This window comes from Stylophora pistillata, chromosome 1 (assembly GCF_964205215.1).
Source record: "Stylophora pistillata chromosome 1, jaStyPist1.2, whole genome shotgun sequence".
Lineage (NCBI taxonomy): Eukaryota > Metazoa > Cnidaria > Anthozoa > Scleractinia > Pocilloporidae > Stylophora > Stylophora pistillata.
Genome location: NC_142519.1, coordinates 55,922,279 through 55,938,862, shown reverse-complemented (window position 1 = coordinate 55,938,862; position 16,584 = coordinate 55,922,279). Strand labels below are relative to the sequence as shown.

General features: G+C 37.1%; 1 protein-coding gene and 2 long non-coding RNA genes across 5 annotated transcripts; 1 reads left to right on the top strand and 2 right to left on the bottom strand.

Moving 5' to 3' along the window:
* The first annotated feature begins 43 nt into the window (after positions 1-43).
* Positions 44-1,410, top strand: LOC111343865 (uncharacterized). Of its 3 annotated transcripts, none has more exons than XR_015992019.1 (3): positions 44-184; positions 391-551; positions 1,060-1,410. It is a non-coding gene; the product is annotated as an uncharacterized LOC111343865 (long non-coding RNA). The 3 variants fall into 3 exon arrangements; XR_015992020.1 differs by having other exon boundaries at positions 391-555; XR_015992022.1 differs by lacking the exon at positions 1,060-1,410 and adding an exon at positions 898-1,006.
* A 1,224-nt stretch (positions 1,411-2,634) lies between these two features.
* On the bottom strand, positions 2,635-4,033 carry LOC148743221 (uncharacterized). Its single transcript, XR_015992028.1, has 3 exons — positions 3,758-4,033; positions 3,394-3,555; positions 2,635-2,886 (listed from the first exon to the last, which is right to left on the bottom strand). It is a non-coding gene; the product is annotated as an uncharacterized LOC148743221 (long non-coding RNA).
* A 1,688-nt stretch (positions 4,034-5,721) lies between these two features.
* Positions 5,722-16,145, bottom strand: LOC148743220 (uncharacterized). Its single transcript, XM_088734239.1, has 3 exons — positions 15,974-16,145; positions 8,265-8,383; positions 5,722-7,175 (listed from the first exon to the last, which is right to left on the bottom strand). Exons 2-3 carry the CDS (start codon positions 8,353-8,355, stop codon positions 6,889-6,891), a joined length of 378 nt encoding a protein of 125 aa, XP_088590365.1. The 5' UTR covers positions 8,356-8,383; positions 15,974-16,145; the 3' UTR covers positions 5,722-6,888.
* Positions 16,146-16,584: the final 439 nt, after the last annotated feature.

The following is a 16,584-nucleotide window of genomic DNA, read 5'->3' as shown; positions in this document are numbered from 1 at the left end:
GGAGTATGACAGGTTCACCAACATTTCTAACTCTGTGGATACTCGTGGTGTTTGCTGGCTCTTCAGTTGAGGATATTTTAATGATCAAAGTGCGAACAAAACGCGAAAAAAGCCCGAAAACTTGAAGTTTGAGATTTGATTTACTGAAGATCAAAATGTACACATGAGACAACAAACCTTGAAGGTTAGTCTTAAGATGTTGATGTTTTATTTTTGTGAATCACCAAGTTGTATGTGAAGACGATCGTGAGATATTTGATCCGAGGAAAGATGGAAATTTAGATTTTGATCTTATTTTACTTCAACTTCGAAGTAAAATTGCGTTAAGCTTGAGGTGGCCCCAAGCATCAAAGCACTTTAAATAACATCGTCTTTTCGTTCTCTATACAGTCATATAGGACACAAGGCTTTAAAAAATGTTCCAGCTTCAGGAGTAAGTTGCTCTTACTACAACCCTCAGCGAATTATTTTTCGGGAGGTTTTGGTGGATTTTCCAAGTCAAGATCCAAAACCGTCTTTGGCCTTTTTGCTCTCCTAGTCTGTTGTACATGGTAGGTAGGCATGTGTCTTAACGATTGTTATCGTCTTACCTCAATCAACTCCGGTTTTGGCTTATTTTTTTACTGTGTTTTTGTGGTAATTTTTACTATTGCCTCTTCGAGCTTCATGTGCTAACAAGAGGAAAAACTTTGGTAAACCTCATTTATCACTTGGCCCCCAAGTCCCTCACTATTGTCAGTTAATTGTTTATTTATCTAGCTTTCGGTCTAACTAGTCCATTAACCTCAACAAAATGTGCGGGATTTGTCTCATGAGTAAAACTGGTGCTGTTTTCTTCGTGTTCATGTGTTATTCGAAATGAATGGCGTCAGCTGTATTCTGTCCTGTTCATTTCAGTAGAATGCTTTGCCTTGCGAAATGAATGTTGAATCGAAGTGCACCATGAATTTCAAACCAGTTGAGTTATATTTCACGTTGCTGTATGTGTCGTGATCATGAAATTCTTATTTCTTAAAGATTGACGATGTGAATTAACTTTTATGTTCTCTTCTGTTTAAGGTAATGTGAAGTGACCCAATAATTGGTAGTATAGATAGAATGGATGGCTGTGACATTTACTGTGGCAAGATGTTATTCAAAAATTTGTCATTATTCCCAGAAGCTTACTACTGGTTTAAACTATTAGTCTTTTGTTCTCTGCACACAACTTGCCTAGACTAATATGCTATATGAGAGTTATGTCTACTTTATTTGTAAAATTGGTAAAATTACCAATAAAATTTCCAATAAAGTTTTCAGAAGTTTTGTCCAGATTTCGTTGAAAATGAATGTGAGGAGTGATCAGTCATATTCCTTAAGAGTGTTTAAGCTTCCAGGATGAAAGCTAATAAATTTCTTGAGTGATTCATACATGATTTGTCTCCTGTAAAATTGTCACAGCTAAACCCCCTGGCCAACGTCTATAAATTTCTTTAAATAGCAGCCAGGTTGGTGTTCGTTACCCACTTACTATGCAGTATCAAAGTCTCCTTTTGACTTCAGTCTTATTTCTCTTAAATCTAATAGGTGTAAATGATCCATTTTCATAAAAAAAGAAAACTCTCCTCATTATTTTATTTTGACTTCAGTCAGTCTTGTTCCCAGGGGATACAAGCCTTGGGAAAAAGTTTTGTTTTTGTCCTCACTGATACTATCAGCTGTGCAGGTGCTTATGAAATTGTCAGATAACTCTCGTAACTTAATAGGTTGCAAAAGGTGTATGTGATGTTTTTGGGCTGTAAGAAGGATGGAGGAAGACAAATATAATTTTTATTTGGAAAATAATTGATTCATTTGACTATTATTATTACAACTGGAAACTCAAAATGTTATTTGATTTTATTCACATTCAGGCAACAGGGTGGTCTTTCTTTTTTTGTACACACCTCTCTAGTTATGGTGCAATTCGCATCTGTTGAGGGTTCTGTTTTTGGGCTGTAAGAAGGATGGATGAAGTCAAATATATTTTTTATTAGGAAAATAATTGATTCAGTTGTGATTTGTTAAAAAAACTTTTCAACCAAAACCTAAACTTCTGTGAACTTTTACTTTTTGCTGAAATTGCAAATACATTGCACTAGCAGTTTAAGCTCTAAAACACTCAAAGGAGTTGAACTCGATTGTACACGCTTTTGCATTTAGAAAATCAATCAATGTGACTTCCTTTTACACCACACAAGCATATTAAGACTAGGGTGCTTCCGTCTAAGTTACAAAGGGAAAAATGACAAGAAAAGTTGTCTCAAGAACTCACTCTACTATTGTTTTCCAACGCATTTTCCTGCTTCACTTTTTTCACGGGAAACCCACACAGGCATGTAGCAGCAGTTATCCACTTCAAACAAAAATTTACTAAACACGTGCAGACAAAATGCCTCTCTGGTTGATCTATGTAAAAGCCCAGAAACTGCCCAAAAACAACACATACTCCTTCAGCAACCTTACTTTTCAACCTGTTAAATTACGAGATTTATCTGACAATTTGACGAGAACCTGTACAGCTGATAGTATCAGTGAGGAAGCTCTCATCCTGGAAGCTTAAACACTCTTAAGGAATATGACTGATTACTCCTCACATTCATTTTCAACGAAATCTGGACAAAACTTCTGAAAACTTTATTGGAAATTTTATTGGTAATTTTACCAATTTTACAAATAAAGTAGACATAACTCCCAGATAGCATATTAGTCTAGGCAAGTTGTGTACAGAGAACAAAAGACTAATAGTTTAAACCAGTAGTAAGCTTCTGGGAATAATGACAAACTCTTGAATAAAAGCTTGCCACAGTAAATGTCACAGCCATCCATTCTATCTATACTACCAATTATTGGGTCACTTCACATTACCTTAAACAGAAGAGAACATAAAAGTTAATTCATATCATCAATCTTAAGAAATAAGAATTTCATGATCACGACACATACAGCAACGTGAAATATAACTCAACTGGTTTGAAATTCATGGTGCACTTCGACTCAACATTCATTTCGCAAGGCAAAGCATTCTACTGAAATGAACAGGACAGAATACAGCTGACGCGATTCGTTTCGAATAACACATGAACATGAAGAAAACGGCACCAGTTTTACTCATGAGACAAAGCCCACGCATTCTTTTGAGGTTAATGGACTAGTTAGACCGAAAGCTAGATAAATAAACAATTAACTGACAATAGTGAGGGACTTGGGGGCCAAGTGATAAATGAGGTTTACCAAAGTTTTTCCTCTAGTTAGCACATGAAGCTCGAAGAGGCAATAGTAAAAATTACCACAAAAACACAGTAAAAAAATAAGCCAAAACCGGAGTTGATTGAGGTAAGACGATAACAGTTGTGAAGACACATGCCTACCTACCATGTACAACAGACTAGGAGAGCAAAAAGGCCAAAGACGGTTTTGGATCATGACTTGGAAAATCCACCAAAACCTCCCGAAAAATAATTCGCTGAGGGTTGTAGTAAGAGCAACTTACTCCTGAAGCTGGAACATTTTTTAAAAGCCTTGTGTCCTATATGACTGTATAGAGAACGAAAAGACGATGTTATTTAAAGTGATTTGATGCTTGGGGCCACCTCAAGCTTAACGCAATTTTACTTCGAAGTTGAAGTAAAATAAGATCAAAATCTAAATTTCCATCTTCCTCGGATCAAATATCTCACGATCGTCTTCACATACAACTTGGTGATTCACAAAAATAAAACAACATCTGAAGACTAACCTTCAAAGTTTGTTGTCCCATGTGTACATTTTGATCTTCAGTAAATCAAATCTCAAACTTCAAGTTTTCGGGCTTTTTTCGCGTTTTGTTCGCACTTTGATCATTAAAATATCCTCAACTGAAGAGCCAGCAAACACCACGAGTATCCACAGAGTTAGAAATGTTGGTGAACTTGTCATACTCCTTCATCCATCTTCCAAAAATATAACAAAAAGGTGGCGATCGTCCATTTGAAACCTCGCAGAAACGCGTCGAAAACTTCACCAATGGCGCCGAACGCGAAAACCGAATTCCATTTGCGCATGCGCAAACAAAATGCCTCTGCTCAATCAATGTATCATTTACGGCCACGCGCGCAAACTTTTAAAGGTACGCGTGCTATGGCACGTGCCGCGTACGATAGCACATGCCGCGTGTGATGGCACATGCCGTGTGCGATGTCGTAGTTCGTAAGTTTCTTTGCGCGTGAAAGTGAAATTAATTCAAGCTTTTCTGTTAGACTTGTCATCAACTCAAGTATCCATGTCTATCATAAGCTGCGTAAGAATTTTTCTTTTAGTTAATTGAAAGATGTTGTGATTTGAAATTGAGAAACGTGCGCGCCAGAAGCGAATTAAATGTACAAAGTCAAACCTAGGTGGAAGGTACTGTTACCGCTTCCGTTAGAATCGGAATATGTCGCGAAATATTTTGTGGTTCGACTTACTTCACCTCCGTGATTACTGCATCACATATAAGTATAGATCATAGCTCGCATTTCAGTTCTACCTAAGACCCCTCGAGATATGTATCTATTGGAAACTAGAAGACAAGTTAGAGCGAAATCCTCTAGGAAACCAAGACCCACGAACGTTGGTAAGCAACTATTTACTTTGTTTAAGGTTATAATGGTAATTGTTATGAGAGTTCGTATTCATACGTTATAGGTTTCGTTTGATTGTTTTCAAGTTCCTTTTGGTATCATGCGCGTTTAGCTCTACGATCACTTTAGCTAGTAAATTGGACAGGATAAAAATAATAAAATTTTTTTACAATCTGAATTCGAAAAGCGTACGAGGAAGGTTAAATGTAGAAATAAGAAAAATAAATCAATCGGGAACATTACAAACGCTTTCTCACGGCTACTTCGTTCAACTGTAAACCGGAAGTAGCGGATGACAGGCGATCGGAGTTTTATCGAAAACAGTCCATTAAGTTAACCAGAGGTTTCAGTTACTTTTGTCACAAGTGGCTGGCGATGGAAGAAGAGTCCATTAGAACAATGAAAGGGGCTGTGCAGAACTTGTAAAATGAAATATTTTACAGACAAAGTAAGAAATCTTGTGAGGTGTTACAGCCAGCAGAAGACCTCCTGCAACCTGCTGCTTTCACTGAAACCCCGGGCAAAATGCAGTGCCAATTTCCTTCGTCCTCTAATTGGATATACATATAATAATATTTAATATATACAATGGAAGCTAATGATGCCAAATTGCACAAATACTTTACTACTAAGTGGTTGCTAGTCTCACTTCACTTTGAATAGGATCCTGTTGTAGAGATAATTTTGTAACTTATTTTTCATCAAATAGAATCTTTAAATCTGCTTTATCCTTTAAGGATCCTGCCATAGTTCTGACATGGGTTATGTCCATATTTAGGGAGTGATTATCAATTATATGAGATATTTTTTTCAACTGTAACCTTGTCATATAAGAATACATTGTACCAGGACAGTTAACACTGACACACTGAGAATAACTCTTAGGAAATTGTAAAGTATGACTGTTCTTAAGAATTTGATGTAAGAGCAGTACCATTTCACTCTATTCTCAATTCCCTACCCCACCCTGACATTGTTCTAATCCCCCCCTTGGGCATGGATGTCAGTCAAGAACCTACGGATTACCCAGAGATGTGAAGCTTCAAACCAATTGATCCATTAGAATGAAAAGGGAGTAGGTTGTACAAAGGCTACACACAGATATGACACTTGGTGAACTTTATTTCCCTTACTTACATGTAACATTATTACAAAGCAATAAAATAACAAAACTGCACTAAGTTCATTAAGAGTAAAAAAAGAAAATAATGGTCCTTACATCATTACTAGTTAGGGATAAAAATTATGTATGAAGATATTATTTCACAGTTTAAACTACGTAAAGATAAAGCAGACTATTTATAAGCTGTATTACTTAAGTTTTACTAATCACCAAAGGAATCCCATCAAGATGGGCAACAGACCAAGAGGAGAGGTGTAACTACAAGTTGCAAGGGTGGAGAGTCGTTCCGCTGGGCATTAAATCTTCATCTATCAAAAATATTTTCATCATCAAGTTAGACTTGTCACTTGTGAAATAAAATTCTTATTGAAAAAAAAAAAAAAACCATCATGAAAATCAGATTTGGCGTCTTGAATAGTTTATCATTCTACTTTCCTTTGCAACAATGAATTTTCACTACACAAAAGGTGGCAGAGTTATGAGTGGGATTGGAAAAAAAGAGAAGCTCTTACTCTTGCCATTTCAATTTCATCAAGTTAAGTTTTGTCCAAAGTGCTACAAGACTACTGAGAGACACAATTAATGGAGAAATTATGTCACATCACTGGTTTGGGAATCCGTGCTTAAAATAACATACTGGTATTTTATTATCCAAATGTGCTTTGTATAGTACAAATAATGCACAAGATACGTACAAATATCCTGTGATATTTATACTCCAGAAATATCGATGAAATTCGCCCACACTGAAACACCCATTTGGCGTGTTGGATGATATACTTCTCATTAAAAGTTTTGTTGTGTAGTATAGCTGAGTATTTTCACTCATTGTTTATATTTTGACTTGCGCTATGGGCTCGTCAAAATACAGTGCAACTTGCAAAAATACTCAGCAATACTACACAACAAAGCATCTAATAAGATGTATATACTCCCTGGGCTACGAACTTTTGAAGCTCTCAAGTACTAACAATTTATACTAATTATAATTCTTTCTAGTCAAATTAGAAATTTAGGTGTTAAAGTATTTGAATGATAACAGGAGTTTGTTATGTAAAAATTTCAAATCAGGCCATCAAAGTGATATTCTAAGAAAATTTACACAATACAAGTGACTAATTTGTATATTTTACACTTTGAAAAATTCTAACTGTTTCTAATCAAGCAAAATGTTTTTGCAAAATTGTTCTGTCGAACCCCACTATTGCATAAAGCATTATATAAGTCTTGATAATGACTCTGGGACCTGGTAGAACTCTTCCAATCTTTCAACATCTGCAAGGCCTTATCACTTGCATTGTTCTTGATGTCACTGATTTGTTCCATGGTAAGCCCCAGAAGGATGCCCACTCGTACCCACACTAATGGTTCCTGTATGTGATTTGACAGTTCAAGTAATTCACGATCATCTGGAACACCAACTTTGAAGTTCACTACAAGCAAATAACAATAAAACAATGCACTTCAAATGAATCAAAGAAAGAACAAATAAAAGGAGCCAACAAGACTATTTCTAGCAAGAAAAATATTTCACTGTATGACTTGTTAAATTGACCAAACCCTTGAGGAAGTTTAAATTCATAATGGCAAAAGTGAAGACATTCATATACCACCATAAGCACCACAAGTATGATATACCCTGATGCATTCTATGTCATTGAATAACTCCAAAGTTGTCGAGTTACAAAGTTCTTACAGTGCTAGCATTTTGCATACACATCACAGTTGTAAGACCACAACTATTAAAATTAGAGTTAAAACACAGTCAGGTGACATTTTTCATTAAATACTTGGTACTAGGCAGGAAAGACAGACTGTCACCACCCTCTAAATTAGTTGCAACTGTTATAGATCAAGGAGATAAACTGATAAGGAGCGGAGTTGCGTGACAGAGAGTAAAATCCTCCTGTCTGCTCTGGGTGACTGAAAAAAAAGGGATTGTTTTATTGAGAGAGCAAAGGACAGCACTGTTTATAAACCTTTTACACTGTTTGACCATAATATCTATTTGTATCATTACAACTAAATACTTTTAAAAAGATATGGTCTGGCTGGTAATTGATTTAATTTTACAACAGTCAGTTTTTGACAGCTGCTCAATAAACTTAAAGAACTAAAAGCCACCTAAGAACTATGAAAAATACTTGTTCATTTCTATCAATTGTGGAGGCCAATGTGGTCACGACAAAAGAGACAGGAACAGCAAAGGAATGTATTCCATTACTTAGCTGTCAGCTGGATGTAACCGGCCACAAGGGACAAGACACGGAGCCATACCAGGGCTTGACACTAACTTTTCAAATTGCTAGCCAAGTGGATGGTGACATCTTAGATGCTAAGACAATGTCAGTTGGTTTAATAGCCAAACTGGTGAATGGAAAGTGAAAACCACTAGCCAAAACCAAATTTCTACTAGTCTGAGGCTAGTGGGCTAACATTAGTGTTGAGCCCTGCATACTCATGGCCATGGAGTACCCAAAATGGAGTACCCCTAAATATCATATATTGGTCGAATAAAATACTTTTAAAATATGGTGAATCCAAGGCTGTGCTCCAAGAAAAATTGAGGGAAGCCCAGTGCTCAGAAACTGTGAAATCCAGGGTGCCCAGCATATGCTTTTTATGAAGATTCCTGAGTCACCTAAGAGCAAAAATAAGACACCTCATATTGTTAGCATTTGCTATCCTCCATTCCATCTTGAATTTAACATTAACCCACTGACCACTTCAAATGGAAGGCCTACCCAGTATCCACTGCTTGGTCAGAAGATGAACACCCAGTTGGAAAAGCAATTAAAGCCTCTTTACCTATCTATTTCAGGGAACTGATGTCAAATCCTTGTTATAGGATCATAAGATCTTAACTACCCGTCTTGAGCATGAATTACTCTGTAAAAGACCATCGGGGAACATTTCAGTAACAAGATTAGAGCTTGTCTTTGGAATATTCTCTGATAGCCAGCCTTCTTACAAACCTATCTTCCCCCCTGCCCAGAGTAAGCTCTTCATTGTAATTTTGTGATTCAATGGGACTCCTTGGGGAACAGTTGACTATGAAACCTTGTTATAACTCTTGTTGACTCACTTCAGTAGCTTCATATTCAGTGATCTAATAACACTGGTTCCAGCTGCAATGGAGAGCAGCTGTTCACTATTGTTTCAATCTAAAAAGATTGTCTTCGAAAGTGCCGAACGTTTGTCCAAGTATTTTCTCATTGTTGAAATCATTCTGAAGTTTCGAACAAATAATAATAATAATAATCGAATATTTATCCAGGATAGCCCCTCAGTACCAAGTACTGTTATCAATGGGATCCCACTGTTAAAAAAAAAAGAAAAATTAACATAATGATAACATAAATAAGAATAAACAAAATATTTAAAGAAGACATGCACTAGATTAAAACCGTTGAAAACTACAATAAAAAATCACAAGAAAAAATGGTCCAGAGCTTTCCAAAATAAAACTTTGGAATTAATGTTTCTCATCCGTAATGGCAATGAATTAAAAAGCGAAGCACTAAGAAATAAAAACTAGGCACGCAAACTCCAATTTCACCTTGGGTAGTTCTACTGATTTCCCACTGTTTCTAGCATTAAAGGAATTATGGTGAAAACGTTGAAGATAATTCGTAAATGGGAAACATGTAGTTCCATTGAGGCAGTCAAAAACAAAACAGCACGCTTTCTTTTGCAGAAAGTTGTCAATGGCTAAAAACCGAAGATCGCAGTTCTTTGGACTACATTTCGAGGTAATGACTTCGAGTCTTCTTTTCTCAATGGAGCGGATCACGCGCTTGCTGGACTCTGGCCATCCAAGACTCTTATAGCCGCAATGCATAAATATTGGCATAATCATTGATTGGTAAATTCGTTGGGCACTAAAAGTATCAATGCTGGAACGGACGCACCGTAAAGGAGGTTCACTCTTCCTGCTGCCTTCTTGTAAATTTTATAAAAATGTGTTTTGAAGTTAAGTGTTGGGTCCAGATGCACACCAAGATACTTACAAAGTCCCTTTACTAATATGGCTACCCTATACTTATCAGAAAGTTCTATAATACAAGCATGTAATCTTACGGTTGGTAATTCGAAACAATTTCGAAGTGAAAGCTCCATTGATAATCTTAACACGGAGTCAAATAGGAAACTAATTAAAATATGAGATACAATGAAATATATGAAGTTCATATATTTTGTACTGCGGTTTTAGATACATATGATGCACGATCCTCGCAGTACATAGCGCTATTTAAGCAATAGCAAAGATAAGACCTGAAAAAAATCAGGCCTGTACGGGATTCAAACCACTGACCTCTGCGATACTAGTGCAGCGCTCTACCAATTGAGCTAACAAGCCAACTGGGAGCAGGCCGGTAAGTTGATTCGTAATAAACCCGTGAAAGTGATAAATGAGATACAATGAAATATATGAAGTTCATATATTTTGTACTGCGGTATTAGATACATATGATGCACGATCCTCGCAGTAGATAGCGCTATCTACTGCGAGGATCGTGCATCATATGTATCTAATACCGCAGTACAAAATATATGAACTTCATATATTTCATTGTATCTCATTTATCACTTTCACGGGTTTATTACGAATCAACTTAACGGCCTGCTCCCAGTTGGCTTGTTAGCTCAATTGGTAGAGCGCTGCACTAGTATCGCAGAGGTCAGTGGTTTGAATCCCGTACAGGCCTGATTTTTTTCAGGTCTGATTTTCACTATTGCTTAAGAATGGCTGCCTGTTAGGATCGAGAATCGTCCGTCAGCGACCATTTTGGTGAATTGCTCATATTTTGCCCAATGATACCCTTTGGTAAACTGTTTTCAAAAATCAAGTTTAAAAGTTCCGACGAGTGTTAATTTTTCAGAAATTTGCAAAAATTTGAAAACGCGGTTTAAGTGCAGTTTTCCGCCTGGCAAATTGTCCAAAATTCACTGCAAAATCCAAGCTCCGTTGAAGGCTTAAAATGAATTCAGTTAACACCAAACTTTACATGTGTTAAGAAAAAGTCTTCCCATTCATTTGTGTTATGTTAATTTTTTCCATACACAGCTATGTTGTGATTTTTTTTTTTTTGTCCCTAAAGCAACACCCTCAAAAAGTGCTGTACACAGGGCGAAAAATAGGTAAAATTTAATGCGATAAAAGTATACCTGGTACATAATTTTTTAACTTTTTAACTAGGTATTCGGAATAAAATGTCCTTATTCAACACCTGAGTAACATTTGGTGCTTTGAATCAGAACGCCTCCTTTTGGAAATACCACGAATATTTGTGTCCTGAGCGAGCAGAAGATATGTGCTGTGTAAAAAAGCGTTAATCTAATTATTCCCTGCCAGGTAGAAAAAGGTTTTGAAATCAACTTTAATTTTGGAAATTTTGGCTGGTATGCCCCAAGATATTAGGCAAAAGGGAAATCATACATTCAGAGTTGCGTGAGAGCAAAGAGAAAATAAAATCAGTGTCGAAAATGTACATATGGTTGTTACATCGATCACCATTATGCAAATTACGACCTCAGCTGTAGGAAAACTATGATATCTCTTGCTCAGTTTGTTGAATGACTCTTAAACAATTCAATGGTTGTTTTTCATATATATAGAGATAATATGTATATATTGATCAATAATTCCTGAGAATGCAGGGGGAGAACAGCATTCTGTACAAGCATTTCAGTGTACCAATGTGAATTATTTCTATTTATCATAACCGACGTCCGATCCCAGCAAACACGCACCACATGAGACCCTAAATGGGCTGTCATAAATATACCAAAGACTGGAAAAAACAAAAACTTCACTCAAGGTCTGATAACCACACGATAACACTTTTACACTTCAATCTCAGATTTACTACAAAGGGCAAAGGATAGTGCGTCAGTATACCCAGTATACTGTGGGAAAGGAAGATTCTCGTGTTTCTCTGAAAGAAGGCTGGCGCTGGGCTCTCAGAGTAATAAAGAAGGCTTACAGATTCAACGAAAAACAAAAGTCGTACCTTCTGTCTAAATTTCGAATAGGGCAGACGACAGGCCACAAGCTTGACGCTGAGGTAGTTGCTCGAGAAACGCGGTGTGCCCGGGGCACCGATGGTGCACGAGTTTTCCAGTCATTGGAATTCCTCACAACTACCCAGATCACCCCTTTCTTCTCAAGACAGCGTGCGTTAGTACACCAATGAGATGCTGATGATGCCGATATCCGAGCAGCTCAGGAGGAGAGTAATTTTAGCGAGGCAAAGGAGACTGTCACGTCAATACAACTTGACCATCCCCTGATCAACGATCAGTATGTTCTTTGTGGAATGGCGCTAAAGCACCCCCAAAACGTTTCCAATTACGTTACGTTGCGTGACATTAATAATTACCAGGAGAATGACCTGTTCTCTTGTATTAAATTACTTTGAAGGTAATAAGGCGCCTTTCTTTATATTTATACTTACAGAAAATGAGTTCTCATTGTAAAAGATAAAAAGTATTTAGATTATCAGTGTGGGATCAAGTCTTAAGTAGCTTCTTTCGAATGTATCTTTTGCATTACTTGAATGTGAGAAGATGGTAATGTAATGTGTACTTCACTTGCAGATTTTTCAGCCCAAAAATGTTTTGGAGAACCTTGTCAAACATCTTGCAAAATTTTTGACCTGTCTCTTTACATTTTACAAGCTATAAGTCACTACAACGGAGACCGAATTTAATTTGGATATTTAACAACTCAATATGGTTAAATTACCTAGTTATTTGTTTACACACTTATCATTTTGCTCGCTCAGGTCACGAACACTTCTGACATTTTCGAAAGGAAGCAATGCGATTCAGAGCATCAAAAATTGCACAGTGAATGGAAATAGCAATGTTTGACGAATATATTGTTAAAAATCCAAAGTGTCAGGTAACAGCTACATTTTTTTCGCGCGAAATATCACCAGTTTTTCAACGCCATTTTGCGTGGTCTGTGAGGATGTTCTTTCAAGGGCTTAAGTAATCCCAAAATCGATGTGCACGAGAAAATTTACTCACCAGAATTGAATAAGAATAGCTTTCCTTACAACGTGTGAAGTTTTCTGTTGATTGATTTCATTTTAAGCCTTGAGCGGAGCTTGGTTTTCACAGTTAATTTTTGATTGTGCGACATTTGGAGCCTGAACTCAGGTAACCTGAAACCGCGTTTTCAGATTTTCGTAAATTTATGAAAAGTTAAGAATCGCTGGAACTTAAAAACATGATTTTATAAAAGGATTTACTGAAAGGTTTCTCTGGGCGAAATATGAGCAATTCATCAAAATGGTTAAATGAGTCATTCAACAAAATGAGCAAGAGATATCATAGTTTTCCTACAGCTGAGGTAGTAATTTGCATAATGGTGATCGATGTAACAACCGTATGTACATTTCCGACACTGATTTTATGTTCTCTTTGCTCTCACGCAACTCTGAATGTATGATTTCCCTTTTACCTAATATCTTGTGGCATAACAGCCAAAAATTTCCAAAATTAAAGTTGATTTCAAAACCTTTTTCTACCTGGCAGGGAATAATTAGATCAGCGTTTGTTTACACAACATATATCTTTGCTCGCTCAGGACACAAACATTTGTGGTATTTTCAGAAGGAAGCGTTCCGATTCAAAGCACCAAATTTTACTCAGGTATTGAATAAGGACATTTAATTACGAACATCCAGTTAAAAATTTAAAAAATTATGTACCAGGTATACTTTTATCGTGTTAAATTTTACCTATTTTTCGCCCCGTGTACAGCACTTTTTAAGGGTGTTGCTTAAGGGACAAAAAAAAAATCACAATATAGCTGTGTACGGAAAAAATTAACATAACACAAATGAATGGGAAGACTTTTTCTTAAAACGTGTGAAGTTTGGTGTTAACTGAATTCATTTTAAGCCTTCAATGAAGCTTGGGTTTTGCAGTGAATTTTGGACAATTTGCCAGGCGGAAAACCGCACTTAAACCGCGTTTTCAAATTTTCGCAAATTTCTGAAAAATTAACACTCGTCGGAACTTTTAAACTTGATTTTTGGAAACAGTTTACCAAAGGGTATCGTTGGGCAAAATATGAGCAATTCACCAAAATGGTCGCTGATGGACGATTCTCGATCCTTACAGGCAGCCATTCTTAAGCTTACATCTCATCAGAGTTAATATTAACTCTGATCTCATCTAACATTTAAAGTGACATATCGATGCCTGCAACCACTATGTTTTATACGAACCTCGCAAACTTTTAAACACGTTCTCTTGTGATACCTGCGAAAGTATTCAGTAAAATTTGCGGTACGATTTCGCGGACAATCTGATCGATTTCTCTTACATTTTGTGCTGAGACTGAAACTTTTCACCTCAAGCAAAGCTTCATCGCATGGCCCAAACAAATATAGCGAGCAACAGAGCTTGTTGTATATGTGCATGTTAAAACACACGAAAGGACACTTCACTCTGATTGGGTCTCCGAGGATGGTACAATCACAGTTTGACGCAGTATTATTGAAGTCACCTCACTGTCATTTGAAAAAATCTAAAATGTAATGTTGGTGACGAGGAAATGTACTAAACTCGTCACTAAAACGTACATTTCGACACTCTTGGAATTTGACTGCATTACACAATTTGACAAGTGTTGTGTGCGCTTACATCAAGCGTGCCCAGAGACAATTTAATTTTATGCACTGCAGAAATTTCTTGTTTATGGTTTTAGACCATTCTAGCAGGAGATCATCCTTGTAGCCTGTGGTGAATAAATTTGCGAGTCATACACAAAAGACAGTGTAGCAAAGTAATGAAGTCACCTCATCGTAATTTGCTCAATATACATTTGAAAAATAGAATGTTGAGACGACAAAATATACCAAAATCGTAACTAAAACGTATATTTCTATAGTCTTAGAATTTAATTGCATTACAAAATTTGACACGTGTTGTACCCACTGAGATAACGTAGCTATCAAGTTGGTCGCACGCTCAGATGACATTTTAATTTATGTGCCATAGAAATGAGAGCAATTGAGCTTCCTGTATAGCCTTTCCTTGAAAAAAAAAAGTTTTTAGAACAATGGGTCTTCGTTTTAGACCACAGGGTCTTCGTTTTAGACCACTGGGTCTTTGTTTTAGACCTCAGGGTCTTCGTTTTAGACCACAGGGTCTTCGTTTTAGACCAGTGGGTCTTCGTTTTGGACCACAGGGTCTTCGTTTTAGACCAGTGGGTCTTCGTTTTAGACCAGTGGGTCTTCGTTTTAGACCAGTGGGTCTTCGTTTTAGACCGCAGGGTCTTCGTTTTAGACCGCAGGGTCTTCGTTTTAGACCGCAGAGTCTTCGTTTTAAACCACAGGGTCTTCGTTTTAGACCACAGGGTCTTCGTTTTAGACCACAGGGTCTTCGTTTTAGACTAGCGGATCTTAGGTCTTAGGTCTTCGTTTTCGACACATCCCTGATTTATTAGCTGTTCCGTACAACCTTTACATCAGTGAACTTAAAACAGCTTTAAAACACTGTCAAGTTTCATGCAGAAGGATGTTAAAATCTCCCACAAAGAATTCAAAGTATTTACTTTCAATCGATTTTTTACCTGTGCAGTAATAAAGCCAAAGAGCAGCTTTAAAAACGAGTGAACTTATATTAGAAGTGAGAGTCATTATGAATTACATGATCATGATTCTGCTCAATTAAGCTCTGAAGTGTCGATCATCGCCGGTAAACACGAAAACATGATAGTGAAAAAAAACATTTAATCATACCTCTCTCGGCAAGGTAAAATTATCCAACTTGAAGGAACTCAATTACCTGTTCGACTCGCTAATTGTGCCACAGTACAAAGAAGAAAGCTATCACATAATAATTCTATGCACCAACGGAAAAAAAAACACGAGGGAATTTGTAACGGGGCGGACGCTGACTTCAATTGATTCTTTCGATCTGTGAATTTCTCAACAGCGCCGCATCGGAGAATGTTTTATAAGTGACGGAACCTTCAAGCATCTATCTTTCTCAATGGATTTATTGGACTTGAAAGCTCGTAAAAACTGAAATACAACGAGCCGAATAGAGCTATTACTATAAATCTATGAAATGTTTTAACTCGGGCACGCGGAGCGCGCATATATATAATTCTAAACGGCACAAGTATTCTTAAAAATAACAAATCTGCTTTCGATTAAATGGTGTACATTTCGGGGTCTAGATAAAAGGAACAAACGATATAACATACCTCTTTCTCCGTTCTATTACAATGATATATTCGTTGATCCTTCAATCAATTTCCACTACAAGCGCTTGTAACTTGCACGTGTCGAATGAAAGGTAATGCGGACAGCTAATCGATGGCAAATAAAACAAGGACGTATACGCCTTCATAAATGGCGAACGCGCGCTTAAGACCTGAGCCGAGTTCACCAAATCGAGGCTTTGTAGGCATCTCAAGAAACATGGTGTCGAAGACAAAAATTTATTGTTGCGTACCATTGTGCACGCACGGAAGGGGTGTGGGATCAAAAGGAGAACAAATTGGATTCTATAAGTTTCCAGACGGAGAGGAAATGAAGAAATGTCGGATACATACTATACGTAGAGATGTTGGTAGATTTTTTCGCATCTCCGGGGCATCAAAAGTGTGTTCGTTACATTTCAAGCTTAGTGGCATATCAAAGGGTCTTCGTGGACGAACGTCTCTGAGGACAAATGCAGTTCCGTCGATATTTGCTTGGAAACAAACTTCACCACGAAAGTGACCGCCCCCTACCGAGAGGCCTTATCTATGACAGCGAAAAGAGAAGAGATCTGTCCCAGAAAAAGAGTCCTCTTCAGTGTGTTCGGAGCCTG

What these genes read in the sequence shown, in the direction of transcription:
- LOC148743220 (XM_088734239.1), bottom strand. Translation starts at nt 8,355, where the DNA reads ATGCTGGGCACCCTGGATTTCACAGTTTCTGAGCACTGGGCTTCCCTC. An exon ending in GGATTCACCATATTTTAAAA is followed by an intron (nt 7,176 to 8,264) that starts GTATTTTATTCG and finishes ATTTGCTTGTAG; the next exon opens with TGAACTTCAAAGTTGGTGTT.